The sequence below is a fragment of the Chanodichthys erythropterus genome, chromosome 9 (genome assembly GCF_024489055.1).
Source record: "Chanodichthys erythropterus isolate Z2021 chromosome 9, ASM2448905v1, whole genome shotgun sequence".
Lineage (NCBI taxonomy): Eukaryota > Metazoa > Chordata > Actinopteri > Cypriniformes > Xenocyprididae > Chanodichthys > Chanodichthys erythropterus.
Window position 1 is genome coordinate 18,435,306 of NC_090229.1, and position 26,186 is coordinate 18,461,491.

General features: G+C 39.9%; 1 protein-coding gene across 3 annotated transcripts in view; it reads right to left on the reverse strand.

The window, feature by feature from the left end:
* Positions 1-9,129: 9,129 nt before the first annotated feature.
* The window catches only part of ptch1 (patched 1), a 69,993-nt gene continuing 52,936 nt past the window's right edge, over positions 9,130-26,186 (reverse strand). The window contains exons 19-24 of one of the 3 annotated variants that reach the window (XM_067394899.1): positions 23,516-23,653; positions 23,234-23,376; positions 16,017-16,116; positions 14,639-14,932; positions 14,008-14,563; positions 9,130-12,539 (exon numbers count right to left, since the gene is read on the reverse strand). In XM_067394899.1, coding sequence (XP_067251000.1) covers positions 14,009-14,563; positions 14,639-14,932; positions 16,017-16,116; positions 23,234-23,376; positions 23,516-23,653 — 1,230 coding nt within the window. In that variant the 3' untranslated portion in view covers positions 9,130-12,539; position 14,008. Of the gene's footprint in view, positions 12,540-14,007; positions 14,933-16,016; positions 16,117-23,233; positions 23,377-23,515; positions 23,654-26,186 lie in introns of those variants that run through there. The other 2 variants (XM_067394898.1, XM_067394900.1) reach the window with 2 other exon arrangements.

Sequence of the window (26,186 nt, forward strand, 5' to 3'; positions counted from 1 at the left end):
AGTTATTACCTAAGATTAGTTATTACCTAGTTATTACCTAAGATTGGTTATTACCAAGTTATTACCTAAGATTGGTTATCTAGTTATTACCTAAGATTGGTTATTACCTAGTTATTACCTAAGATTTTTATTACCTAGTTATTATCTAGTTATTACCTACCTAGTTATTACCTAAGATTGGTTATTACCTACCTAGTTATTACCTAAGACTGGTTATTACCTAGTTATTACCTAAGATTTTTATTACCTAGTTATTACCTTAGATTGGTTATTACCTAGTTATTATCTAGTTATTACCTAAGATTAGCTATTACCTAGTTATTACTTAAGATTGGTTATTACCTTGTAATTGCCTAGTTATTACCTAAGATTGGGTATTACCTAGTTATTATCTAGTTTAAACCTAAGATTGGTTATTATCTAGTTATTACCTAAGATTTGTCAATTTATTGTCAATTGTCAATTTAGATTTCATGGAGACATGAAAGGCTAGAATTTTCAGTGTGAACACACTACTGTTTATGCTGCAAAATGGCACAAATTGGGACACACCTAAAGTATCGCACTGTATGTTTTTGATTCACTAAAAAGAACCAACTTATTCGAGTCATTTTCTCTAGGATTGGATCATCACGCTGTATGTTTTGATTCATTAAAAAATTAGCCCATAAGAGCCTGCTTTTGCTCGTAAATCTGACTTCATCAAAAAGAAGCGGCTCGTAAGAGAAATTTTCTCAGGAATTTCTTCACTAGTCACACTGTATGCTCACTAAAAAGGACCAGCCCTTAAGAGTCTTTTGAATTTGGAGTTCACTATTAGCGCTGTATGCTTAGGAGAAAGGGCTCATCATCAAGAGTCAGTTGCTCAAGAATCAGACTTCACCGTTTGCAGTGTTTCACGCCAAATAGTAATTAAGGGAACACTTTTCTTTTTTTTTTAATGGTATTCTGTCCACATTAGTTTTGTTAACTGAACATTGTAGAAACCATGGAAACACCAAAGAAGCTTTAATATTTACATGTTTCAATAGGCAAGGGAACAACTGTTTTGATATATTTATAGACAGAAAACTTATTATTGTTATATAGCTCAATTGTTTATTGTCTTATTGTTTATGTTACAAAGGGCAGACTCAGGCAGGGGATCCAAGTGCAGCGTTTTATTAAATGTAAGCGTGGTCGTACAGGCAGGGTAAATCAGGAGCAAACAGGTACAGCAGAGGGCAGACAGAATCGTAAACCAGGTACAGGCAGAGGTCAGGACTGGCAGAAATCACTCACAGGTCGTTATACAAAGCAAGGGTCAGGACAGGCAGCAATGGGTCAATAAACAGGGAGCAGGCAGGAACGGTAACAAGGAAACAGGCAGACAGTAAACACAGGGGAACGCTCAGAATTGTAACAACAGTTAACAATACTTCGTGGTGAGGTGGTGTGTGTGGAAGTCCTTTATAGTCCTGGTAATGAGCTGCAGCTGGGTGTGGTGATCAGTGTAGTGTGCTAGGCTGTATGTGGCAACAGGTGATTGGTGTGGAGTGAACATGTGACTGACAGGGAGGATTGTGGGAAGTGTAGTCCAGGAACTGACAGGAGCAGATGGTGATCGTGACATAATGCCCCCCTCCCGGAAGGCGCGTCCTCGCGGCGTAAAAGGAACAGCTAGGGAGGGGGGTGGGTGCATTGGAGACCTGCTTGCAGACAGGAAAGGGGTCCCCAATGCAGGTCCAGGAACTTGGGCAGCCAGGGAGGGTCAGGTGCCACGGGTAGCCATGACGGGTCAGGTGTCATGGGCAGCCACGGAGGGTCAGGTGGTTCAAACAACCACTGCAGGTCTGGTGGTTCGGGCAACCTCGGCAGGTCAGGTAGTTTGGGCAGCCACGTCAGGACAGAGTCCATAGATGACCCCAGCGGGTCAGAGTCCATTAGTGGCCATAATAAATTGCAGTCCAAAGGTGGCCATAAGAGTTCAAAGGCCCATGACGGCAGTGGTCGGGCAAGGTCCCCACCCACAAGCTCCCCACCCTCAGGTATACTACTCCCCCCCAAAAAGTTCTTGGGGATTTCAACGGGGTCCGTTGCAGGCTCGTGGGCAAGGAGTTCGGGTGGCTCTGGCAGGGCAAGGCGTTTGGGCATCGCCGGCATGGCAAGATGCTTGAGTGGCGCCGGCAGAGCAAGGAGCTTGGGCGGCGCTGGCAGAGCAAGGAGCTTGGGCATCGCTGGCAGAGCAAGAAGCTTAGGTGACACTGGCAGGGCTAGGAGCTTGGGCGGTGCTGGCAGAGCTAGAAGCTTGGGCGGCGCAGGCAGGGCTAGGAGCTTGGGCAGTGCAGGCAGGGCTAGGAGCTTGGGCGCAGCAAGAAAGACCTCTGGAGTGGTCTCCGGGCGCACAGCGGGCTCTGGGAAGGCCTCCGATCCTTGAAGAATGAAAGAAGCCTTCTTCCTCCTCCTCCTCCTCTTCCGAGGGTGAGGCGATGGTTCACCGGTTGGAGCGGGTTCTGGAACGGACTCAATGGCTGGAACGCCCCCTACATCCTTGAGCACCGCAGGGGCGGCCATCTTGCCCGTGGGCACTGGCAAAGCAGCCATTTTGTCCATCGCGTCCAGGGCGCTTGAGTGCGTTACAACAGGCGAACCTGACTGCGTTGCAACCGGCGAACATGAGTCCATAGCAACCGGCGAACTAGAGTGCGTTGCAAAATGCAAACTTGAGAGCGTTGCAACAGATGAACTTGCGTGCGAAGCGTCCGACGAGCTTGGGTGCGAAGTGGCCAGCTGGCTTGAGTGCGAAACGGCCGGCTGGCTTGGGTGCGAAACGGCCGGCTGGCTTGGGTGCGAAGCGGCTGGTGGATGCTTAGGAATGCCAGCCGCTCGTACTGAAGTCATCAGTGGATCTGCCACACTGCAACGCAATCCTCTCTGCTCCCTGGCTGATCTAGAGACGAGGCGTGACTCTGGCCAATCAGCGGAGACGTGGCGTTGCTCTGGGCGATCAGCGGAGACATGGCACTGCGTGGTGGTAGCTACCATTTTGTGCGCACTGTCCATAACGGCCACCATTACGTGGCTCAAAGGAATGTCGCATTTCTCCGCGACCCCCACAGTGAAAGTCGAACCAACTGCGAGCAGGGCAAAGTCCAAGAATTCCATGAACGATCCTCGGGGACCATTGGTAAGTAAATGGGTTTTTAATGGTTCATTTAATCTGTAACCAAAGAAATCAATGAGGGCATAGTCCGGCAGATCCGATAAATAAGCAACATTCAGGAACTTCTGAATATGATCCTCGAGGTTAGCGTTACCTTGGCGAAGGCCGATGAGACACCTTGCTGGGTCCATGCTGAGGCTGATAATGCTCGTAGACGCTGCTGGATCTTTGTATGGCAAAGTATTCTGTTACGAAGGGCAGACTATCAGGAGCAAACAGGTACAGCAGAGGGTAGACAGAATCGTAATCCAGGTACAGGCAGAGGTCGGGACTGGCAGATATCACTCACAGGTCGTTATACAAAGCAAGGGTCAGGACAGGCAGCAATGGGTCAATAAACAGGGAGCAGGCAGGAACGGTAACAAGGAAACAGGCAGACAGTAAACACAGGGGAACACTCAGAATTGCAACAACAGTTAACAATACTTCGCGGTGAGGTGGTGTGTGTGGAAGTCCTTTGTAGTCCTGGTAATGAGCTGCAGCTGGGTGTGGTGATCAGTGTAGTGTGCTAGGCTGTATGTGGCAACAGGTGATTGGTGTGGAGTGAACATGTGACTGACAGGGAAGATTGTGGGAAGTGTAGTCCGGGAACTGACAGGAGCAGACGGTGATCGTGACAGTTTAAATCTAATTTTCTTGATTTTTTTCGAGTACCATTCCTCAGAGAAAAACACCATTTTGTGAAGTAGCTAACATAGCATAATCAGATGCAGCTTTATTTTTAGTAATACTACAGCATTTTCTCAACCATACAGTACAATACGTTTTAAAATTAATTGCACGCCATTTGTCTCACATTAATTGCATGCCATTTGACAAATGTCTCACAGCAGCCACCGAGCGAACGCATAGAGTAACGTTATAACATCATTTTCAACATGATGTATCTAATATGATAAGCAGAGCTGCGTTACCTCATACTCATTACTGGAAAAGCGGAAGCGGCACCAGCGACTGTGGCATAATAAAAGTTCCACTGCTTGCAGCGTGTGTTGTGCAATCGCTCCAGCAGCCTCGTTCAGCTCCAATAACATTCGGTCCTGCTCTGCTTCATACTACAGTAACGTTAATAATTGCATCCATGAACATGATTTCTTCCCTAGTCCTATCCCTATTCTTTTGCATCGCCGGTTGAGATGAAGACCACATGTCCCAAGATTCCGCGCTCAAACTTGCCGTCATCAAGCTACGCCTTTGTTTTGAATAGGCATACTTGTAGCAAAAGTTAGGCGAACGTTCAACAAAAACTTTAATTCAAAATAAACAAAGAAAAAATTAAAGTAATGCCGGCAGACCCTCACGGCATATGTCCTTCACTGATGTCGCTCCTCCTTTTATGCCTCCGGAGCTCCTCCGTGAGAGACTCGAGGCCGGCAAGCCTTGCAGGTGATGCTCATTATCACTTGCGTCACCGGCCTCACGCCGTTCCCTAACGGCTCTCGCCCTGTTTGTCACATACCCCCAACGCCCCTCGCAGGCCGGGGGGTTCTGCCGAGACTGTGCTCTACTCCCCCCCGGGGCCTGTCTCGGCGGCCGCAGCACCTGGGGGTAAGGACAGACGAGACGAGAGAAAGGAGGCGGAAGCAAGGGGAGCGACAGGACGAGCGATGGCGATGGCGATGGCTCCTCCGACTGAGGGCAGCCGGCAGCGAGTCCCCCGTTCCCTGCTCCTCCCCTTTATGGCGGACGGCAGCAGGCTCCAGCCCACGGCGAACGGCGGCGACTCCTCCGCTCCTTCTTGGACGGCAGCCACCCCACCTCGTCCCATGGGCATGGCCTCAAGCTCTCCGCCCCACCTTTCACTAGGCTCCAGCACCACCGCCTCGGGCAGCCTCTTGCGGTCTTCCCACTCCTGCGCTGCCTGAACTCCGTAGCACCGCAATCCCCCTCAGCAGCGAGGGCTCTCCGACAGCATGTCCTTCCTTCCTCCCGGGTTTCGGCACCAATGTAACACGGTTAGTAGTTGTAGGAAGAAGGAGGCGGGAACCGGCGAACGTTCAACAAAAACTTTAAATCAAAATAAACAAAGAACAAAACGAAAGTAATGCCGGCAGACCCTCGCGGACGTCTGCCGGCCACACAAACATAATAAACCATAAAATAAAGTCCAGGCCTGGTCCTCTCTCGTCCTTCACTGATGTCACTCCTCCTTTTATGCCTCCGGAGCTCCTCTGTGAGAGACTCGGGGTGATGCTCGCAGGTGATGCTCATTATCACTCACGTCACCGGCCTCGCGCCGCTACCTCACGGCTCTCGCCCGCCCGCCCTGTTTGTCACACTAACATTACACACTGTTGGAAAGATTTATAAAGAATGAAGTTGTGTTTATGAATTGTACAGACTGCAAGTGTTTAAAAAATGAAAATAATGACAGTCTTGTCTCGTGAATACAGTAAGAAACAATGGTAACTTTAACCACATTTAATAGGACATTAGCAACATGCTAACGAAACATTTAGAAAGACAATTTTACAAATATCACTAAAAATATCATGATATCATGGATCATGTCAGTTATTATTGCTCCATCTGCCATTTTTCGCTGTCCTTGCTTGCTTACCTAGTCTGATGATTCAGCTGTGCACAGATCCAGACGTCCTGCCCTGGTCTTTTAAACAAATGAAATTTAGGAAACAACGGTGTTTGAGACTCACTATATGTCATTTCCATGTTCTGAACTCTCGTTATTTAACTATGCCAAGATAAATTCAATTTTTAATTCTAGGGCACCTTTAAAACAAAAATGCACTAATGTAAAAAGGGCCTCAGTTTCATGCCGACTTTTTTCCAAACACTAGTCTTGACTCTTGAGATGCTGAAATGCTTCAGTAAATGTCTTTGTCACTGATTTTACTACCACAAGGTCCATATGTGCATAGTTACCACATATGTTTGCTGAAACAAATGAATTCATTTACTTGGTTTAATCGCCACCAGCATACATCATTATTACAATGGCTGTTTTGTCCTTCACCCCTGCAAGTTTTTCTTTGAGTCTAGCTGATTTTTGAGGATGTATGTTATTCCATCACTCTCTGGCACTGGATAACTGCACTTAAGCCTCCAAGCTGTGTTAGACTTGACTTTGCTCCGGGCTGATGGCAGCAGTCACTGAAACGTAACGCTCCTCTGGGTGTTAACATTGAAATGTCAGCCTGCCATTGCTGATCACTTGTTCAACAGCTTCCAACACTGGAAAATAAACACCTTTTTCATTTTCTTCTTCTACTGTCTGATTTTTTTAGCCTTTTTTGGGGGTGGGAGGGGTGTTGAGATGTGTGATTTCAGGGCCTCTGAATTCCTCCATTAATAAATCCCAGCTTTTCAGCTCTGAGAGGCTGGAGAGAGGGACAGCTCTGATACTGATAGACCTGCTAAATGCTTCTCACACACAAACACAGACACTCTGCTGGGGTGGAGAACTAATATGGAGGTCAGCTTGACACAGCTTGCTGATTGTAACATTTTTTCTCATTCAAAAAGGTTTACATAAGAGTACTTTTAAAAGATACAATTATTTAAATTGATGTACATGAGATGATTCCAGTTGCATCAGTAGCCTAATAAAGGTTTTATTTCACCTTTATTTAGTTATACCAGCTGAACACTTCCGCTGACTGCAAATAGTTCATTTATATGATAATATAATGTTTTTTTTTAATGTGATTTTGGTTAAATGGCTAAATGGCTGGTGACTGCATTTAGGCTGCAAAATTCATAAAAGCTGTGTTCATATGTGAAAATGATCTTGATGGACAAAACGTGCAAGTATCATAAACTTTTGTTGATCACAGAGCTCGTTTTTTGCGATAATCCAAAAGCCTATGGAAAAATCCTATCAGGTTTTTGAAAAGGGTTCCATTGAGATGCTAACTTCTGATTGGCCTACAAAGTGACATCATACCTGTAAGTGACATCATATCTATATGGCTTCTGAGCTTTACAAATTGAATCAGTGAATCGGAGCTCCAAAGTTACGTGATTTCAGTACTTTAGTTGTTTGATAGGAAATCCGAATCACTAATTCGAAACAAAAAATTCATAAAGCTCAGAAGTGTTTTGAAATCGGCCCATCACTAGATATTGTTGAAAAGTTGTTATTTTGTTTTTTTTGCCACACAAAAAGTATTCTTGTCACTTTATAATATTAAGATAGAACCACTGAACTCACATGAACTGTTTCAAATATGTTTTTAGTACCTTTATGGACCTTGAGAGTTTCAAAGGCTTTCAATGGCTTACTGAGCCACGGGATTTCATCAACAATATCTTAATTTGTGTTCCGAAGATGAACGAAGGTCTTACGGGTGTGGAACGACATGAGGTTGAGCAATAAATGACATTATTTTCATTTTTGGGTGAACTAACCCTTTAAAGGGTGACCAGTAGTAATGATTTATGGAAAAACGAATATATATTACGAAATACGGGCAGCGTAACGGTTTAATGATCTACAGCAAAATAGTTTGAGCTTTGGTGTTAACTAAGCAAATATTTAATTACTACAATAGTAATTTCAGGCTAAAAATGACATCAAAAGTGGAAAACAATAGTCAAAAACGTACATTTGCACACAAACTTACCACCATCCGCAAATTTCAGACCCCATCTTTATTTATTTATTTTTTTTAGCTCTACTGTCACAGTATGGAAAGCACAGGATTGTGGGATATCAAAGGCAGCGAAGGATACATCTATGAAACAGGAAGTTAAGCTAACTTTGGATCCGGACGTGCCTTGATGCCTTCCTACCTTGGAATGCGTCCTCCAAAGACAGGGCAGCATTTTTCAGTTTTCAGCCATGGAGATACAGTTTCTGCCCGATATTTTAAATTTAAATTTTTAATTTGTGACATAACAAATAAGAATTTAAAAAATATATAACTTCTCATTTGCTATTTTTGCTCATTTGCTCTTTGCAAAAATCAGATGATGTCACAAGGTCGACATAATGAGCCATTTTTGCAGTTTATGGCAATAAAAGTTTTTTTTGTTCATTTTTCTTTTTGGAATAATTCAAGGATTTACTTGAAATGAAAAGTCATTTCGCAATAACGTTAATTAACAAGTCCAGCGCCAAAGTTCGATTTCTGAGCCTAGATCACGTCACATGATTAGAATGGCAGTCCTGTTTGGCTCTTAGGAAACATGTAGTGCTCTAAAAGCAATTAGACCGACCACGGTGTATTCAAGAGAGCAAGTCGCTGCAGTGTATCAAAGGTTACAGTAGATTGAAGCAAGCTTGGCAACTATAGAGTATGAATAATAAATGGCTGCCACCCATGCAGCAGAGTTAGAAGGGGGCAGCCTGAATCAGTTTCCATCACTCTGTTTTTAAGGCCATATGCCCCTTTTCATTACTTAGAGCACACCAGCTGTATTGTAACTACAACCAATTTCCTTGCAGTCTATAAAACTGTCAATCAGAATCATACAAGAGAGTTGAGCGCAGAGTAGAGTATGACTGCCTGAACAGGGGGAGACTGAATCTGTAGCCAGATGTCAGCAAGTTGAAATCCTGTGCGCGAGATAATGTTGTTGGACTTTCGTGACTTTAATGTAAAGTTCAGGCAAATTGATTAGGCCTTTTGATTGTACGTTTGAAATTCACACAGGCTAGGTCAGGAAATTGTTTTTTTCTTTTCTTAGACTTGCACAGCATAACCAGCAATGGCTCAGATGGCTTGGTTAAATCAATCAGCTTTGTTAGTTTAAGGCCCATATGTGAGGAAATTCATAATGACTGGGTGTTAGGTGATGAAAATGCTAATGCTCCATGCATCAATTGACTGGTGAAGGTCACAAGGTTACGCTAAAGAAATAGTCATGGGTGTAGCTACATTTTGAAGAATCATTTATTAAATGTATAGCAAAGAGACAAATAAGTTATAATATTTTTATTTGTTAGAATTCTATCAGTGTTTGAACATTATTATTTAGAGAGCTAGTACATTTGTTCTACTTTCATGGCTAGCTTTTCACAAAACCCAAAAACAGTCTTCTGATTGGACTCACTCTCGTCTATATAACACTGTAACAGGGGAACTTTAGTTGTCAGAGAACAAGTTAGCAATGAAAGTGTGCATCTTAATGTCTTCTCAGTTATGTTCTCACAAAAATGGTAGCATTACATATAAACTCTTTAAAAATATACTTCTGTCAAATAACTTGACAACTACTATATACACTACAAAAATAAATTTTCATATAAATAAATTATATGGCATACATTTATCTTTGTAACTGAAAACGACATACATCCACGCCAAAACAAGGAAATAAATGGCAGTCTGTAAAAAAAAAAACAAAAAAAAAAAAAACATTTTTTCCTTTTAAATTCCTCTAAGAGCTATGATGAATCTTTAAGGTAAATGTTATATACTCTTTTTTCCTATTTAACATTAGTAAGCACTTTATACAGATCAAAATCCATTAATGTAACAAAGAAACTGTAATAATAGTGTTTTCCGACAGACGTAGAAATCCCTGCATTGTTAAGAACTGGCATTATGACCATATTGAACAAAACATCTTATTATACAAAAATATAAATATTGCAAAACAAGTGTAAAAAAAAAAATATATATATATATATATATAAATTTATATATATATATATATATATATATATATATATATATACACACACATATATATATATATATATATATATATACATATATATATATATAAACAATAGTTGCCAGCCATGATTTTCTCCCATTTCTGCCAATGTGACATGTAGGAGAACACAAACACAACAAACAAACAAACAACACAGAACAGCTCTCAAAGTCTTTGTCAAGAACAAACATATGTTTGACAGGAAGTCAATCTGGATGAGGGGGTCGCAGCAAACACACAAACATACTCTTAAAGACACATATGCCAGCTTCAGAGCCATGGAGGAGTGGGGGCTCCACGACCCTTGACCCTTAAAGCACTCGCATACACCATTTGGCAGTCGAGGGGGAACGTCCAATTAGTGTCACAGCGTTATGTTGTGGATTTTTATGAGGTGAGGTCAGCGCAGAGAACTGCTCGTGCTAAATTAGGGCCAGTAGTTGTGGTTTGTCATTGAGGAGGTCAACGAATTGACAAAAACCATCGTCATGATCGGCTGTTATGCGACGCACACCTTGAGATTGCTCGTTAGCTTAGCTTATTAAAACAAAAAATAAGACAAAAAAAAGTTACATCACCAGAATCAGAGCGGATATTGTTTTAACAGTAATGTTTTAGCTTAAACCATGATCAAACAGAAATAATGCCGTACCATAAAAACAAACAAACAAACAAAACGCTACAATGGAAACCCGAAAGAACCGTCACATTACATTACTTTAGTAATGCAAAGTTGGAGTCATGAGCAAATTTAGGGTGGCCACAAATGACCGTTTTACAGTAAATAACTGGAATATGAAGATACAAGAGACCAGAGAGAGTTCCAGTACAAAGGACAGAAAAAAACAGAGGCACAGTCACCCAACAATCACTCATTTCCTTCTTCATTTCTGCTCAGCTAAATTCTCACGCATAGCGTGTTTCATTGTTAAACAGTATTTGTTTTTTTTTCCAACTACCACAGGTTTGTGATAAGCAAATTAACATTAAAAACTCTAACGCTTTAATATACACAAAACGCAAACGTCCGCACGCACGCTTAAACATCTGATGCTTGTCGGCAAACAACTGGATATTAATGTGAAGTTCTACATGTTCTAGCATATGTCTGAACAAATATAATTTCCCTGAATGTGTCCTCTGAAAGTGAAAGCATCTGTGCAGTTTTGTACTGGTGTTCTGAACAGAAGTGTACCGTAAGTAGGGCTGCACGATTAATCGCATGAGATTGTCATGCGTGTCTCATCAGTAAAGCCGGTTCTGTGATTAGCGGTAAATGTCCATGACCTGCTTGTTCATAATCGAAGGCTGCGATTATGAACGCAATATTGCGTAGCTTGTCCGCGAACTACGGCTCTGTATATTAAGTGCCGCTCCATTTGAAAGCAGGTGATGGACATTTACCGCTAATCACAGAACCGCTTTTACTGATGAGACACGCATGACAATCGCATGTGATTAATCGTGCAGCCCTAACCGTAAGTGCAATGGAACTGCCACAAAATCATTCAACATATTTGTTAGGTCACTTAGTGTTTGTTCTTGTTAGTTAATATGCATCTGAGTCCCTGTTTCCACCTTGCATTAAGATGCGTTTTGGTCGATCAGATCACAAGTGGACGAGGAAGACACATTCCCGTTTACACCTGGTATTTTAATCCGTCTCTTTAGTCCACTTTCAACCACTTCTGTCCTGATTTCTTTGAGGGGTGCATCAATGTAAGGGTTTTTTCAGATCTTGCATGATTTACATATGAACGCTCCCAGAAACAACGGAAAAACATAACGAGAGCAGCATCATTTGTTTCTGCTCTGACAGCCGCAGGACCACGCCGGACGCGGTCAGTGCGTGTTTAAAAATGAGGAATGGTGAGAGAACATTGTGCTTGGTATGTTTTTTGTCTTCAAACCGAACTTATTAACAAAGTTTAAATCCCGCTTGGCTAATGCGCTTTCCATAATGTTTACAGATTCAGTAGGCGGACTTTAGTGGCCGTTCGAACACATTCGACAACATAAGCGTTTCAATTACGAAAACAAACCGGTCGAATTCGTTTTCGACTGCCACTGGAAGTGGTTGAAAGTGGACAAGCTCGAAACGTTTTACACCTCATTTATACCTGTATTTAGCATCATCCACTTGTGATCCGATCGACCAAACCGCATCTCAATACCAGGTGGAAACAGGGACTGAGGGGTCTATGGGGCCTGACATGGACCAAAATATTCATACATGCACACACACACACACACACACACACACACACACACACACACACACACACACACACACACACACACACACAACAACAAAAACTATACATTTTCAAACTCACACGCACAGTTCTATAAAATTAGAGAAAATAATTGCATAGCATTATACAAACATTACAACAATATCATAAGCAGCAACGACTGTATGCTGAAATGTTTGTCAAGAATGAAGTTTCCTTATGGCACAGATACCCAAATGATGGGTGGGCACTTGACGACCCCGGTCAAATTATAGCTACTCTCATTCATTATTTACATTTGTGTACACATAAATACTTAGAAATATCTAACAATAATACACCAGGGTTATACAGTAACAGAGTCAAGCACCGAAATGGCGCCGCTGGTCAAAGTGTCCCCCGTCATGCAGCACCATGTTTCTGCCACACTGGCAGACAGATGTCCCATCTTTGGCTGTTTGAGCTTCAACATTCAACCACTGTGAAGACAAAGTGAGGAAAAAACAGGGTTAATAGCAATTAAAAATAGATTATAATTAATTCATAATTCATAATAACAGATAAGATACCTGGTTAAAGGTCCTTGCAAACTGAGTCAGAAATTTTCACACATTAAAAAATAAATACGACCTCATGTTGTGTCAATCACTTTTATCTGTCTTAAATTCGGATCGGATTCAATTTTCTGTGTTTTTCGCATCCACAACAAGCATTTTTTTGACAATTCAGAGCCACCGTACAGTTGACGAAGTTGATCCACTTCGTCTAACAGCACCAAGCACTGTATGACAAACAAAGTGCGGAATACAAAGAGACGGAATACAAGTTTCTATGACTATGTGTAACACTAGTATTTCCTATACCTACAGTGATTATTTCAGTATAATCCCGCAGCTCCTTGAATCTCAGGATTGGATGTAACCAATATTTCCTCTTTTTCCTTTTTTTCCTTTTTCTCTTTTTAAGAAGAGAGAACTTCCTCACTGCTTTAAGACTCCATTTTGTATTGTTTTGTGGAATTTTTTTGCAACAGATTAATTAATAAGCATCGGACTCAGTGTGCAAGGTTTCTGAGCGTGACAAATTTTTAGGGTGACGAATATGAAAAAATGCATACTAAAATTTTGGACTCAGTGTGCAAGGACCTTAAGTCTACATAATTAAATCAGATAGAAAGGTGTTATTATTAGTAGTAATCGTTTTATTAGGACTGTCAATTTAATTGGCTAATTCTATTATAAACAATTACGTGCTAAATAAGTAATGCAATTAAAAAACACATTTCGATTATATATTATATATTACATACATTACGTAATTTCATTAACAAAAACAGTAAATATTTTTAATGCTTTCTGAAAGAAGTCTCTAATCCTCAGGGCTACATTTATTTGATCAGAAATACAGTAAAAACAGTAATATTGTGAAATATTATTACAATATAAAATAACTTTTCTATTGTAATATATTTTAAAATGTAATTTATTCATGTGATGCCAAAGCTTAATTTTCAGCAGCCATTACTCCAGTCATCAGTGTCACATGATCCTTCAGTAATCATTCTAATATGCTGAGTTGGTACTCAAGAGGCATCAACTCAATGTTGAAAACAGTATTGCTGCTTAATATCTTTCTAATGCTTAACATCAGCTCTAATCTGCTAAATGCAACTATAAGGCAAGAAGATATTTAAATATAAACATTAACATGGCTTTATTAGACAAATAGAACTGACTTAATATTTTTGTGGAAACCATAATGAATAGAAAGTTCAAAAGAACAGTATTACTGAATAAAAGTATTAATTTCTTTTTTTTTTTAATTTATGGATTTTAATTACATTTATTTTTAATCATTATGACAGCACTATTTATTCATAGAATGCATACAACTGCTGATTTGATGTGGACAGTTTTACTTGAATTTATAAGAAGCTCTCAGACTAACCTCAGCTGGAGGGTCTTGTGTGGCAGACATTGGGAGTGTCATATTCTAGATCCTGCAGCTCCATGCCCTCCGCTTTTGAGCTGTCGTTGCTCTCGTCAAAGGGCACGTGAGGGTCGGAAAAGTGAGGGTCAGTGTAGACATCTTCTGAAGTGTGATAGCTGTCATTGGAGGGGTAGGACGGGTAGGCAGGGCTCTGTCCGGGCATCCCCGAATGAACGGCGACCGTCACCGAGGCTGAGGCCGTCACCGTTGTGATGGGCTGACAGTAGGGAGGGCCTGTGGACGGATGGGAAGGGTGAGAGTAGGGGTTGTGGGAACGGGGGCGATGGGCCCCTGAACGTTCCCGGTGGTTGGGGCCCGAACGGCCACCTGGCTCAGTAGCGGTTTCAAAAGCATCCATGCGCGGCCTGTGAGGGGGAGGCGGGTGTCCGCTCCCGAGGTCCCTCTTAGGGTCCCTGCTACAGTATCGCTTTGACGACTGAGGTCCAGCATCCTGAGAACTGGGAAGATGGGTAGACCTGTAATGCCGCTGTGGTTGCTGCTGTCTAGAGTCATCCTGTGGAAACCATTGTAACATTGTTAGTTCACTGTTTTTATGTAAAACATTTAGAGATATAAATGCTCTACTCACTGAGTGAGAAGGAAACATTGGCAGTTCAACTTGACGACTGCCTTGTCGCCCCCCAGTGGCAATCTGTACCTCCTCCAGTCTGGCTGATCGCCCCCTGTTGGGCTGGAGGTCATATTGCTGAAGCTCTTGGCTAATGCCAGACACAGTAGTGTTGGAACCGTATTCTGAGTCTGATGAGTCTGCTGAACCTGCTCCAGGGGACGTGTGACTGGGCCGCGTGGTGAAGCGGACCACCTGTGGGGGAGGTTCGGGAGACGGGGTGGGCAGCCGGCTTCGTCCATCCACTGGAGATACCTGAAAGTGTATTGTGCATAAAAATAAAAATCGGAGAAGTTGCTCCGTCTAAAATTTGTGGATTTCCTGTGATATTTGAAAGATTTAACATCATCACATACTCTTGAATATTTACAGTGGCTCTGAAAAACATTTGGACGGTTTAGCCACACTTAAAAATGCTGCCGTTATGACTGATAACAGATAAATGGCAGTTATTAAAATTCTATGCTATTTTGTTTAAATAAATAAATTAAAAAATAAACTAAAATAAAGAATTTTAATGCTACATGTGAATTTAGGAATCAAAACATTATAATGTGTTTTTAAAATTGAACACTGTAAAGTTCACAAAATATTAAAAAATGTAAGTAAAAAACATTTGAATATGTGTTTTTTTGTTGAGTATCATATTTGATACATTAGGCTTTTATGGCTCAAGAAAATGGAGCTAATACTCAAAGAGTAAAAAACACCACAATTTTATTCAGAGTCTCAAACTGAGCTAAAATATGCAATTTGGTGCAGTTGCTGATATTTATATGGCCAAAAAGTTTGAAATCCTGATAGCTTGTAATGTAAATCAATTAGATATTTATAGCAGTATAGCTCCAATTTTCAATAAAATGCATGTAAATATCAGTTTTCATTCTATATCTGCCAATGATATGTCTTAAAATGATACTAAATGCTTAGTTTTATGATTAAAGCTCTGTAGTTTTTATTATAGGGGACAAAATTGCAAACTGCTCTGCAATACATATTTAATACATTTTAACATGAAAAAAAAAAAAAGATGAAAAAAAGATGATTTTCTAAAAAAAAAAAAAAAAAAAAAAAAAGGATGGATAATTAAGTAAACCTATGTTACTTCAGTCCCATATATGCTCATCTTGAAATATTACTAATAATATAAAAGCTTCAGTTTAAAAAACTTTATGTGAGCATTAGATGACAGCAAAAATAATCTAAATGTCTAATGTTGGTAATTAAATATTTTGGTCACTCTTTCAAATAAAGCTAAACAGGGTATAGCTCCCCATTGCACTATGTATGGTATGTGAAGGTGTTATGCAGGATAACTTAATGGGAGCAATCCTCTTACCTCAGGATAAGGGCCAAAGTAAGACAACAAGACTGGGAGCAGCACCAGTCCATTCAGGACCCCTAATACTGTTAGGATGGCCAAAACAGCAAAGAAATACCTGTAAATACACAGCAAAAAGCAGTCATTAGAATAAAAAGGAACTTTACTGCTATGATTCAAGCACAGAGCAAAAGTCACATTCTAACAAACATTCGCACACAAAAAGACTTTAGTCGGGTTTGGTTTTAAACAAAATTACCTTGTGCCAGAGAAAGTCTCCAAAGAGGTCTTTTAGAAAGCAGCACAGAGAAGCAGAGGACATAATTAGTTGGTTAATTCAAAAGCATGGAAAATAGGGAAGGAAAAAGAGTTTTTTTTTCTCTTTTTTTCTAGGGGTGAGTGGAGTACAAGCAAACACAGGGAAAAGCAAAACGGGAAGGAATGTGGAGTACAGGCTTGCGAGAGAAGAGAGGCAAAGCACAAAGGGACAGGGGCCTCTCTCGCTCTTAAAAAAAAGAATGTAGAAGCAAACAAATGAAGTGAACGGTATAGAATTTAAACAATTTAGCCTAGGAGGAAGAGACGAGAGGAAAGACTACAGGCCCCTCTTGCCTGGCCTCAAGCACATTCACTTTTCCCTCTCTTTCTCTATCACTCTTTCTATGCTAAGCCCCTGTGAAATTTCCCTGCCTTTTACAATCCCCTGCTCTAATTAAATCTCTAAAGTATCAGGTAAGACCCCCCAATCTCCTCAACAAATCCCTCCCTCCTGTCCTTCTTCGCTCCCTTGCTCTTTCTCTCTTCTTCATTATGGCCAGCTTTCCTTCCTTCGCTACTCCAGCAATGCATCTGTGTAAATTTCTGTGGCTCAAATTGCAGCTGCCATCTTGTTCCTTAAAGTAACACTGGGACAAGAGGACACATACTTTTTTCTTGATATTTTCTTTAAAATTATTTTATTTTTTTTTAAACGTTGAATTTTCTCCTTTATATATATCCAAATAATTACATTTTTGTTTAATTACCATTACTAAATTTATTCACTGCAAAAAAAAAAAAAAAAATCAGTATCCCCCCCCAATTTTCATTTTCACCTCACAGCCGGTGGAAAAGAATCCAGACAGGACTCTGGCAGAAACCATTACTGTAGTATGAAGCAGAGTAGGGCTGAGTGAAGTGACGGCTGAATGAGGCTGCTAGAGCAATTGCTAATGAGAGACGAGCACGACACACATCTCGAGAGCAGCAAAACTTTTTTTATGCCACAGTCGCTGCTTCCGGTCAAGCATATGTTGGGTAAAGCAGCACTGTTTTATCATATTAGATACATTTGAGTGTATTGAAAATTATGTTATAACGTTACTCTGTACGTTCGCTTGGCGGCCGCTATGAGACACTTGTTGCATAGGGTCGATATTAGAATATCATATTAATAAATGCTGGGTGGCTTGTGTTGATAAATGGCATGCAATTAACTGTAAAACATATTGTATGATGGAGAAAATGCTGTATTAGTGTTACTAAAAATAAAGATGCATCTGATTATGCTATGTTAGCCACTTGACTTCATTTTGTTTTTCTCTGGGACATGGTGAAAACATGCGGGCGCGGAAAATCAAGAAAACAAGATTCAAACAATAAGACTAAACTAATTGTTGAGCTATACAACAATAATAATTATTATATATATATATATTGTAAAGTACATGTTTTAGTAAAAATTTAAAGGTGCAGTAGAACGTCTTTTCAAAAGATGTAATATAAGTCTAAGGTGTCCCCTGAATGTGTCTGTGAAGTTTCAGCTCAAAATATCCCATAGATTTTTTTAAATTAATTTTTTTAACTGCCTATTTTGGGGCATCATTAACTATGCACCGATTCAGGCTGCGGCCCCTTTAAATCTCGTGCTCCCTGCCCCCCGAGCTCTCGACTATAAGTGCAGTTATACAGTGCATAAACAAAGTTCACACAGCTAATATAACCTTCAAATGGATCTTCACAAGATGTTCGTCATTCATGCTGCATGCATGCATCGATTCCTGTGAGTATAGTATTTATTTGGATGTTTACATTTGATTCTGAATGAGTTTGATAGTGCTCCGTGGCTAACGGGCTAATGCTACACTGTTGGAGAGATTTACGAAGAATGAAGTTGTGTTTATGAATTATACAGACTGCAAGTCTGTAAAATGAAAATAACGAGTCTTGTCTCCATGAATATAGTAATAAACAATGGTAACTTTAACCAATTTTAAGAGTACATTAGCAAGATGCTAACAAAACATTTTGAAAGACAATTTACAAATATCACTAAAAATATCATGTAATCATGGATCATGTCAGTCATTATTATTACTCCATCTGCCATTTTTCGCTATTGTCCTTGTTTTTTTACCTATTCTGATGATTCTGCTGTGCACAGATCCAGACGTTAATACTGACTGCCCTTGTGTAATGCCTTGAACATGGGCTGGCATATGCAAATATTGGGGGCGTACATATTAATGATCCCGACTGTAACGTAACAGTCGGTGTTATGTTGAGATTCGTCTTTTTTCCGGAGGTCTTTTAAACAAATGAGATTTATATAAGAAGGAGGGAGCAATGGAGTTTGAAACTCAACGTATGTCTTTTCCATGTACTGAACTCTTGTTATTCAACTATGCCGAGGTAAATTCAATTTTTGATTCTAGGGCACCTTTAAGGTAATATAACTTTTTAAAATATGTATATAAACACAGACAAAATGTTACATAAATCAAATAAATATATAAAATATTATTATATAACTTAATTTCTCATCATAAATGTATTCTCTAAAAGACCACTCTTACTATCTTATATAACCAAGTAAATTCATCTTGTTAGAATATTTTTACTGGAAAACAAATGTTTGCAGTGATAACTGGATGGGTGAAATATGCATTGAAAGCATACTTTATACGGGAATGAATATGCGAATGCATGTGTGGGAGAGACAGTGGGTACATTAGCAAACGCCCAGCAGCTGGTATGCAGCACAGCTGCGCCTCAGACTAAACTCACAGACACATTTATAACTGATGCTGCTCTTGCTTGGCCTCCCCAGGTTTACAAGCAGCTCCTCAGACTAAAACAACGTCCTGTAATGTCCGAACAAGGTGGGCTTCTAACTAGAGAAACGCAGATCTGGGTGTCTCTCTAGGCACACTCACTTTATCCGTGTCATTCAGGAGATTCCGTAGGTCTGGTTCAAGGAAACAGCTACCACAGTGTTTAACCAAGCAGACGCCACTTGTTTGGGGAGAGAGTGGAGAGAGAAGCCAGCCTGGTATTATTTAGGCTTATGTTAGAAAAAAATGTTTGGATCTTTAGTCCATGTCTGTATTTCATCAAGTAAGTCTCCTTGAATTGCACTTTTGGGTTTGATTCCGGCTCTTGCTCTACCACACGAAAGACAGAACTCACAAGCAGAGAGATCAAACAGATCAATAGCTACAACTCAACAGACTATAAAAAATGAACATCGTCTTGCTCGAACTGCTCGGTAAGTCACAGACTCCAAACTAAACGTTCGTATTGACGAGTGATTTACTCCGGTGTGCTTTTCCACGGATGAGAGACTGGCTGAAGCAACAAAAGAGTTTTATGTTCTTCAACTTTGAACTTTGAGACATCGCGTGAAGTGTCCATGAACCAAGAGCTGTTCTTGAAAGCCACTTCTCCCTAGCGAAACCTCGCAGAGCAACACGTCCGATCTGTTTGGATTCAAAACATTAGCGGACCTGACAGAGCAAAGTCAGGGAAACATTTATTCCTGCAAGGCTATAAAAATACAGCCTGCGTTTTTGTTTTTTTCCATATCTTCGGAGGCCAGGGGGTTTTGTTTGATGAAAAAACAGTAGTTGCGTTTCAATGGGAGCCCATGAGAGGGACTGGGGCCCAATGTGGTCTGTGGAGAGAGTGTGTGATTGCTCTGAACTTGTGTGTGTATTATTTTTCTGGCATGCTACTTTAGATCCAGAGTGATTTGAGGGTGGAGGGCTGTGGTGGTTTTCCAGTCCTCTAATAAGAATGAGCTACTGCAGACATTTGTTCTTTCCCTCCTGAAGAAACAGCCGAGAAACTTACCACTCAAACACCAATGACTCAGTGTGATTTGAATTTCAGCACAATGATAGTCTCAATACCACTCCAAGAAACAGTAAATTACTGTATGTGTTTGGACTCCTCTGAGGACGGAAAGGACATAAAACATAAAGCAATTGCAAAGTTACTGATTTAGATCCTCTAAGTAGCAGTGTGTGTCACTCCTCATTTCCACCCCTCGACTTGCTGCAAAATAACCCCCGGGCCGTCCCTGCGCTCGGCTTGTAAATGTCTTTGCAGGGTTGTAGAGAAAAAAAAATGACAGAAAACACAGGCTCAAGCTCTGTGAAGACAGACAGGAAAGATACGTGCTCATGTAAGACGTGAAGGGAGGTTGGTTAAGACTGAGAAGAGAGTTAGGAAAACATTTACACCGTGTACTAACCAGGCGTGATGTGACAAAAGAGAGAAGCGATAAAAGCAATATTTTCTATGTTAATCAGTTTGTCAAACCAGCTGTGATGAGCAAAGAGCAGTACATTTTGTCATTCACTTGGTTTCTGTTTATACTTAAATATTTTGAGCCAGACATCTATGCCCTCACAGGAAATTCATTGGATCACAATCATTCTCCTCATGAATGTTAAACATATACTCCAATATTCAAATGTTTGTTCACCTGAAAATGAAAATTCTGTCAATTACCCACACTCGTGTCATGTGTTCATCTTCAAAGTACAAGTGAAAATGTGTTTAATAAAGCCTGAGAGATTTCTATCACTCCACTGAAAGTGTATTCCACTAAAACTTTGATGCTTCATAAACTTCATAAGGAAATCGTAAAAGATATCCATATGAATTAAGGGGCTTCTGAAGATACATGATCATATATATGACAAACACATTAAATTTAGGCTTTCATTCACATATAAACATTTATCAAAACACATACTAACCAAATAACATGTATTATATTATAACTGTATATTACTGCCATATGGACATTACTTTGATACACTCATCTCTGATAACAGAATACTTCCTAAATTGTAACACCGAAACAAGAATTCCTGTAAAGCTACTTTGAAACAATATGTATTAGGAAAAGCGTTATATAAATAAACTTCAAGTGAATTAAATTAAATTATCCCTTTAAACAAGAATGCCATGACAATACAAGGTATATGTTTTTTTTTTTTTGATTAACCATCATTTTGTTTTCAGTGGGGACAGAAAATTTGCTTGTCACTGGAATTGTCACATCTTGTCCAGTTTGGACACATTATTGGAGACAAATATTGCACAAGAACAGCTATCGTGTATAAAAGTGTAAGAAAAATTAAAATTATATTTGACCAGCATTACCTCGTGAGAGAGAAAAATGACCATCAAGTCGTTAAAGGGATAGTTGTGTCATCATTTACTCACCTTCATGTCGTTCAAAACCCGTGAGACTTTCATTTATCTTCAGAACACAAATGAAAATATTTTAATGAAATCTGAGAGATTTGTATCACTCCACTGACAGTCTACGCAATTACCACTTTTACGCTTTAAAAAGTTCATAAAGAGATCGTAAATCTCATCCATATGAATTGAGCGGTTTAGTCCAAATTTTCTAAAGAGACACAATCACTTTTTATGATGAAAAGATTTCATTTAGGCTTTTATTTATAAACATTCATTAAAAAAAAAAAGATATGGTAAACTGATGCTCAATCATGCTTGCTGGGTGTTAAGCAGCACATTTGAGCTTCCACAATAACCAATGAGGTTTGTTCTCATGTGTCAAGCAAGTTAGCTTCTGTTTGTTCGCTGATCAATGTATATACAGCTATGGAAAAAATTAAGAGACCACTTAACATTGATTTCTGAACTTGGAGTGGTCTCTTAATTTTTTCCATAGCTGTATGTGAATAAAAGCCTAAATTCAATCTGTTCATCATATAAAGCGATCGCGTCTCTTCAGAAAAATTGGAATAAACAGCACGATTCATATGGATTCGTTTTATGATCTTTTTATGAATTTTGTGAACTGTCAATGGAGCGACAGATATTGAAAATATCTTCATTTGTGTTTTGAAGATAAATAAAAGTCTGGATTTTTCAAGGTTTGGAATGACACAAGGGTGCGTAATTGATGACAATTTTTTTCATTTTTGGGTGAACTAAAACTTTCCCATCTTAAAGCTGCAGTCCGGGAGTTTTGCTTCTTTGTTGCCATCTTTGTTTGAAACCTGCAATCGTATATATATGCGGAATTATTATTGTTACATGCGTTGTGCATCGGCACGACTCTGTGCGGATGAATCTAACGTTTGGTGTCAGTCACCACATCAGTGTGGATACTGTACTTCGGAAACACAGATTCCGTGTCTTGGAAGTATGACCAAAATAAGAATTTTCACCGGAAAATGTCATCTGAACAAGTAAGTAACATGTCTGCCACTTTTGTTCTCCAACTGAGGAAAAAAACATTAGGGCTACAATAAATTGTGCTGCCATGGTGATTAAATCTAACGATCGCTTAGCTCGGATCATGCCAAACCGTGCAAATTATTATTACTGTTATACTTTGCTCTCAAATCGTTAATGTTAACAACATCATTGCGTGACTATGTGTATTTAGTGTGTATTAGCGTTACCTGTAGATTTCAATTTCTGTAGCCACTCCACAGTCCAAAGTCTTTTGCTTTTTGACTACAAGTGAATCTCCAGTTGTCACTGATGATTGTCATTTGGATCTTTCTGGATTACAATCCGCCATCAAAATGATAAGTTTAATTATTTCAGCTGTTGTGAGAAAAGGCTATAAATGATCCGCTACAAGCAGCATCCTCACGACATAGCTACTAGCTGGGACTGCTTCCTTTCTGTTTACAGACGTGACGTAATGACGCAAAGACGAACGGCTGCATGCTCGAATTTCCCGCAGAAACCCACCAGTACCTCTCTTATTGTGAAACATTATTACAAGCTTACCGTTGTGAATCAAGCTAAGGTAAGGAGATAGTTTTGAACATTGGCTGGTTATGTACTTGCTCAAAAATTGATTTTAGATCATTTTTTAACCCAAAAAAGTTACAGACTGCAGCTTTAAAGTACATTAAATGTACTACAATCTATGCAGCACAAAGGAATTCAAAATACAAGTCTGCAGTCTTTACCTGACTATGAAGTCAAACTCTGACCCTGCCAGCATCAAGACTCCTAATAGTGTGGAAAACGCTCCATCCAACACTGGGGCAAACATGTGCTCAAGCGCTAGTACAGCTCTTTTGTTCCTGTCCCCGATAGCTGTGAGGAACGCCTGAGAAAAAAAAACAAAAAACAAATGTGATGAATATGATTCACCCAGACTAATAAATGATGAGTGCTTTAGCTATATATAGTTGTAATTGTGAGATAAAAAGATGCAATTTTGAGAAACAGCTAGCACATTAACTCACCAGTGCCACGTGGACGGTGAACTCCACACCTATGCCAACAGAAGCGATGAGGATGACGACAGGCACAGCGCTGAGCTTGATGCCGATCAATCCCATCATGCCGAACAGCTCCACCGTCATCAAAGACAGCACCAACACCTGTTGGAGAGGACCAGCAAACATAAATCCATCATCCTAGTTCTTTCCTAAAACACAAGGAGCCATACTTTACATAGATTAAAGTAAAGTACATTTCGGGTTAGATGGGTCAGCTTAGATAAAGCGCTGTGGAATGTGGGAAAATATCTGCTCTTCAGACGGGCTCTTTTGCGACGCTTTCATATGGAGCTGAACTTGGGCTATGAACTGGTGAAGTAAATGCCATAATCAGCTGATGAGTCTTGGGTTACTGGGGGGCCCAGCTGCCTTTGAAGAGGGATGAAGAGGACAGAAAAAGGGCAAATGGAGGGGAGTTTGGGGGCTGGGAGGGTTGGCAAATGAAAGGAGGGGGGCCGAGCATTGCGGAAGTAGGAACGTATGGAGTTTAAGGGGGCCGCTGGTGGTCTGGGACAAAAGCGCAATGGTAAAAGCTAAAGCAGGGCTATAACTTTCCCTTTCAAGTGTCCAGTAAAGCAAAAGAATGAAGCCGCTATCCTGTCAGACAGAGTTGGAACAGTCAGATGGCTTAAACACTGCCCCTAATAAAACAGAAACCATCAAAAAGTGGCTGACAGAGTGTGGGAAAGAAAGTTAGGCCTCATGAATGATATAAATGTTACATACGCGCACATTTCAACAGGAACTGCAGGTCTATTTTATATGTGGAGTGATATAGTTGCTGTGGTAACCTCTCATTTCCCCATTTATTTTAGAGAAAGGTCTCAAAAAGCCTCATGTAGACTAAACAAACTCGCTCTGACAGTATAAGATAAACACAAAGAGCAGGGCTGTAAAAACACAGCTTCTCTTCAGCTATTCCTGCCTGCCCTCCCCTGTCTTGCTCTAAATTGTGCACATTTAATTACTTCCAAACCTCTTGTACATCACAGTTCTTCACAGAATAATGAAGAGGACATGGTGAAAGCTTGTTTATACACTTTATATTTATTTGAATTCATATTTAATAAATTCAAAATAAATCAATTGAAAATTAATTAAAAAAGATATCTCTCCTGTCTGCATTCAATTTGAGTAACACTGCAAGGTTTGTGAAACTGAGTGTTTATTAGATTTGTTTCAATGATATAAATAAGCATTTGCTGAATGCTGATGGTAAATAAGAACATATTATAGTGTTTGCCTTTCTGTTACTAATAATATAAAAGCAAACGCTATAAGGGCCGTTCACACAGAACACGTTTTTCTGTTCTTTTTCATTGTTTTTTGAAAAAGAACAGAAATTACTTTTCCATGTCAAAAATATTATCTATCTATTCTGCTGTTTGCCTATTTCTATTATTTCTGTTATTGCAGTTATAGCATCACGTGTCAAAAACGCGTCTCAAGAACCTCGCGTTCTGAGCTTCGCTTTTTTAAAAACCATTCCTGAGCAATGTGTCTCGCGAGTCAAAGATGCGTTCTGTGTGAATGAGCCCTAATACTTTTTCGTATACAGTTTACTTTGTTTACAGTTCTATTCAGTAACATATTAGACAGACTGTTAAACAGAGACTAATGAAGATGGAGAATGGGAGCACTGTGTGCTCAGGTGCTGCCGTTCTCAGGGCCGTCAAAATAAAAGTCCCACTTCCAACACATCAGCCAAAAAGAAAAACTTGTCAACCGATGCCGATATAAAAAAAAAAAAGGCAAATATCAGCTGATATATTGGCCTTAGCGATATGTGTCAACCACTAATTGTTTCCACCTCAGAGTAAAAAAAAAGAATTTAAAGGCAATTGTGAGAAAGTACTTTTTATGAGATATAAGTTGCAATTGCAAAAATATACTCAATTTTGAGACAACTAGGAGAAATATGTGCAATAGTGCTTTAAAGACGTATTGAGAAAATAGTTGCAATTTTGAAATATAAAGGTCACAAGTATTAACTATAAAGTTGCCATTGTGAAATATAAAATGCACAATTGCAAAAAATAATCACAATTACCTTTCATTTTTGAAAAAAAACAAACAAAAAAAACTGAGTAAATAGTTATTAATGGATGATAATTTATAAATATGAATAATTGTAAAAATTAGCATTAAATATAACCTTAAGATGCATGTACTGAATAACCGAAAAAATATTTTAATGTTTTACAAGGCTGTATTTTGAGAGAGTTAAGCCCCGGGTATACTTCACTTTCCGCAATCACGTCCGCGCGTCTTTCAAAGTATACTACACCACGGATGCGCGCGGATGACTGTGTTCGTCACATGCGCAGTACAGTTTTTTTTCTATGCTCTACCAGACATCGGAGAGCAGCACTGAGTCGTGTCATCAACGTGACATTCACTGTTCATGATCGGAAAAGAAAAGAAGTGCATCCTTTCCCATATTTTACTTATCCCCCTCCATGAATTTGCCACCCTAAACACATCTATGTACTCTTTCAAACATGAATTGTACAAATGTAGTTACTTTATAATCTCTTCGCACAAACGCTGGTCAACTTCGCTGTCCATTGTCATGTTTCTCTCTTTTTTCAAGCGTGTTGTTTTTAAACCGGCCTTTTCACACTCTTCTTTGACG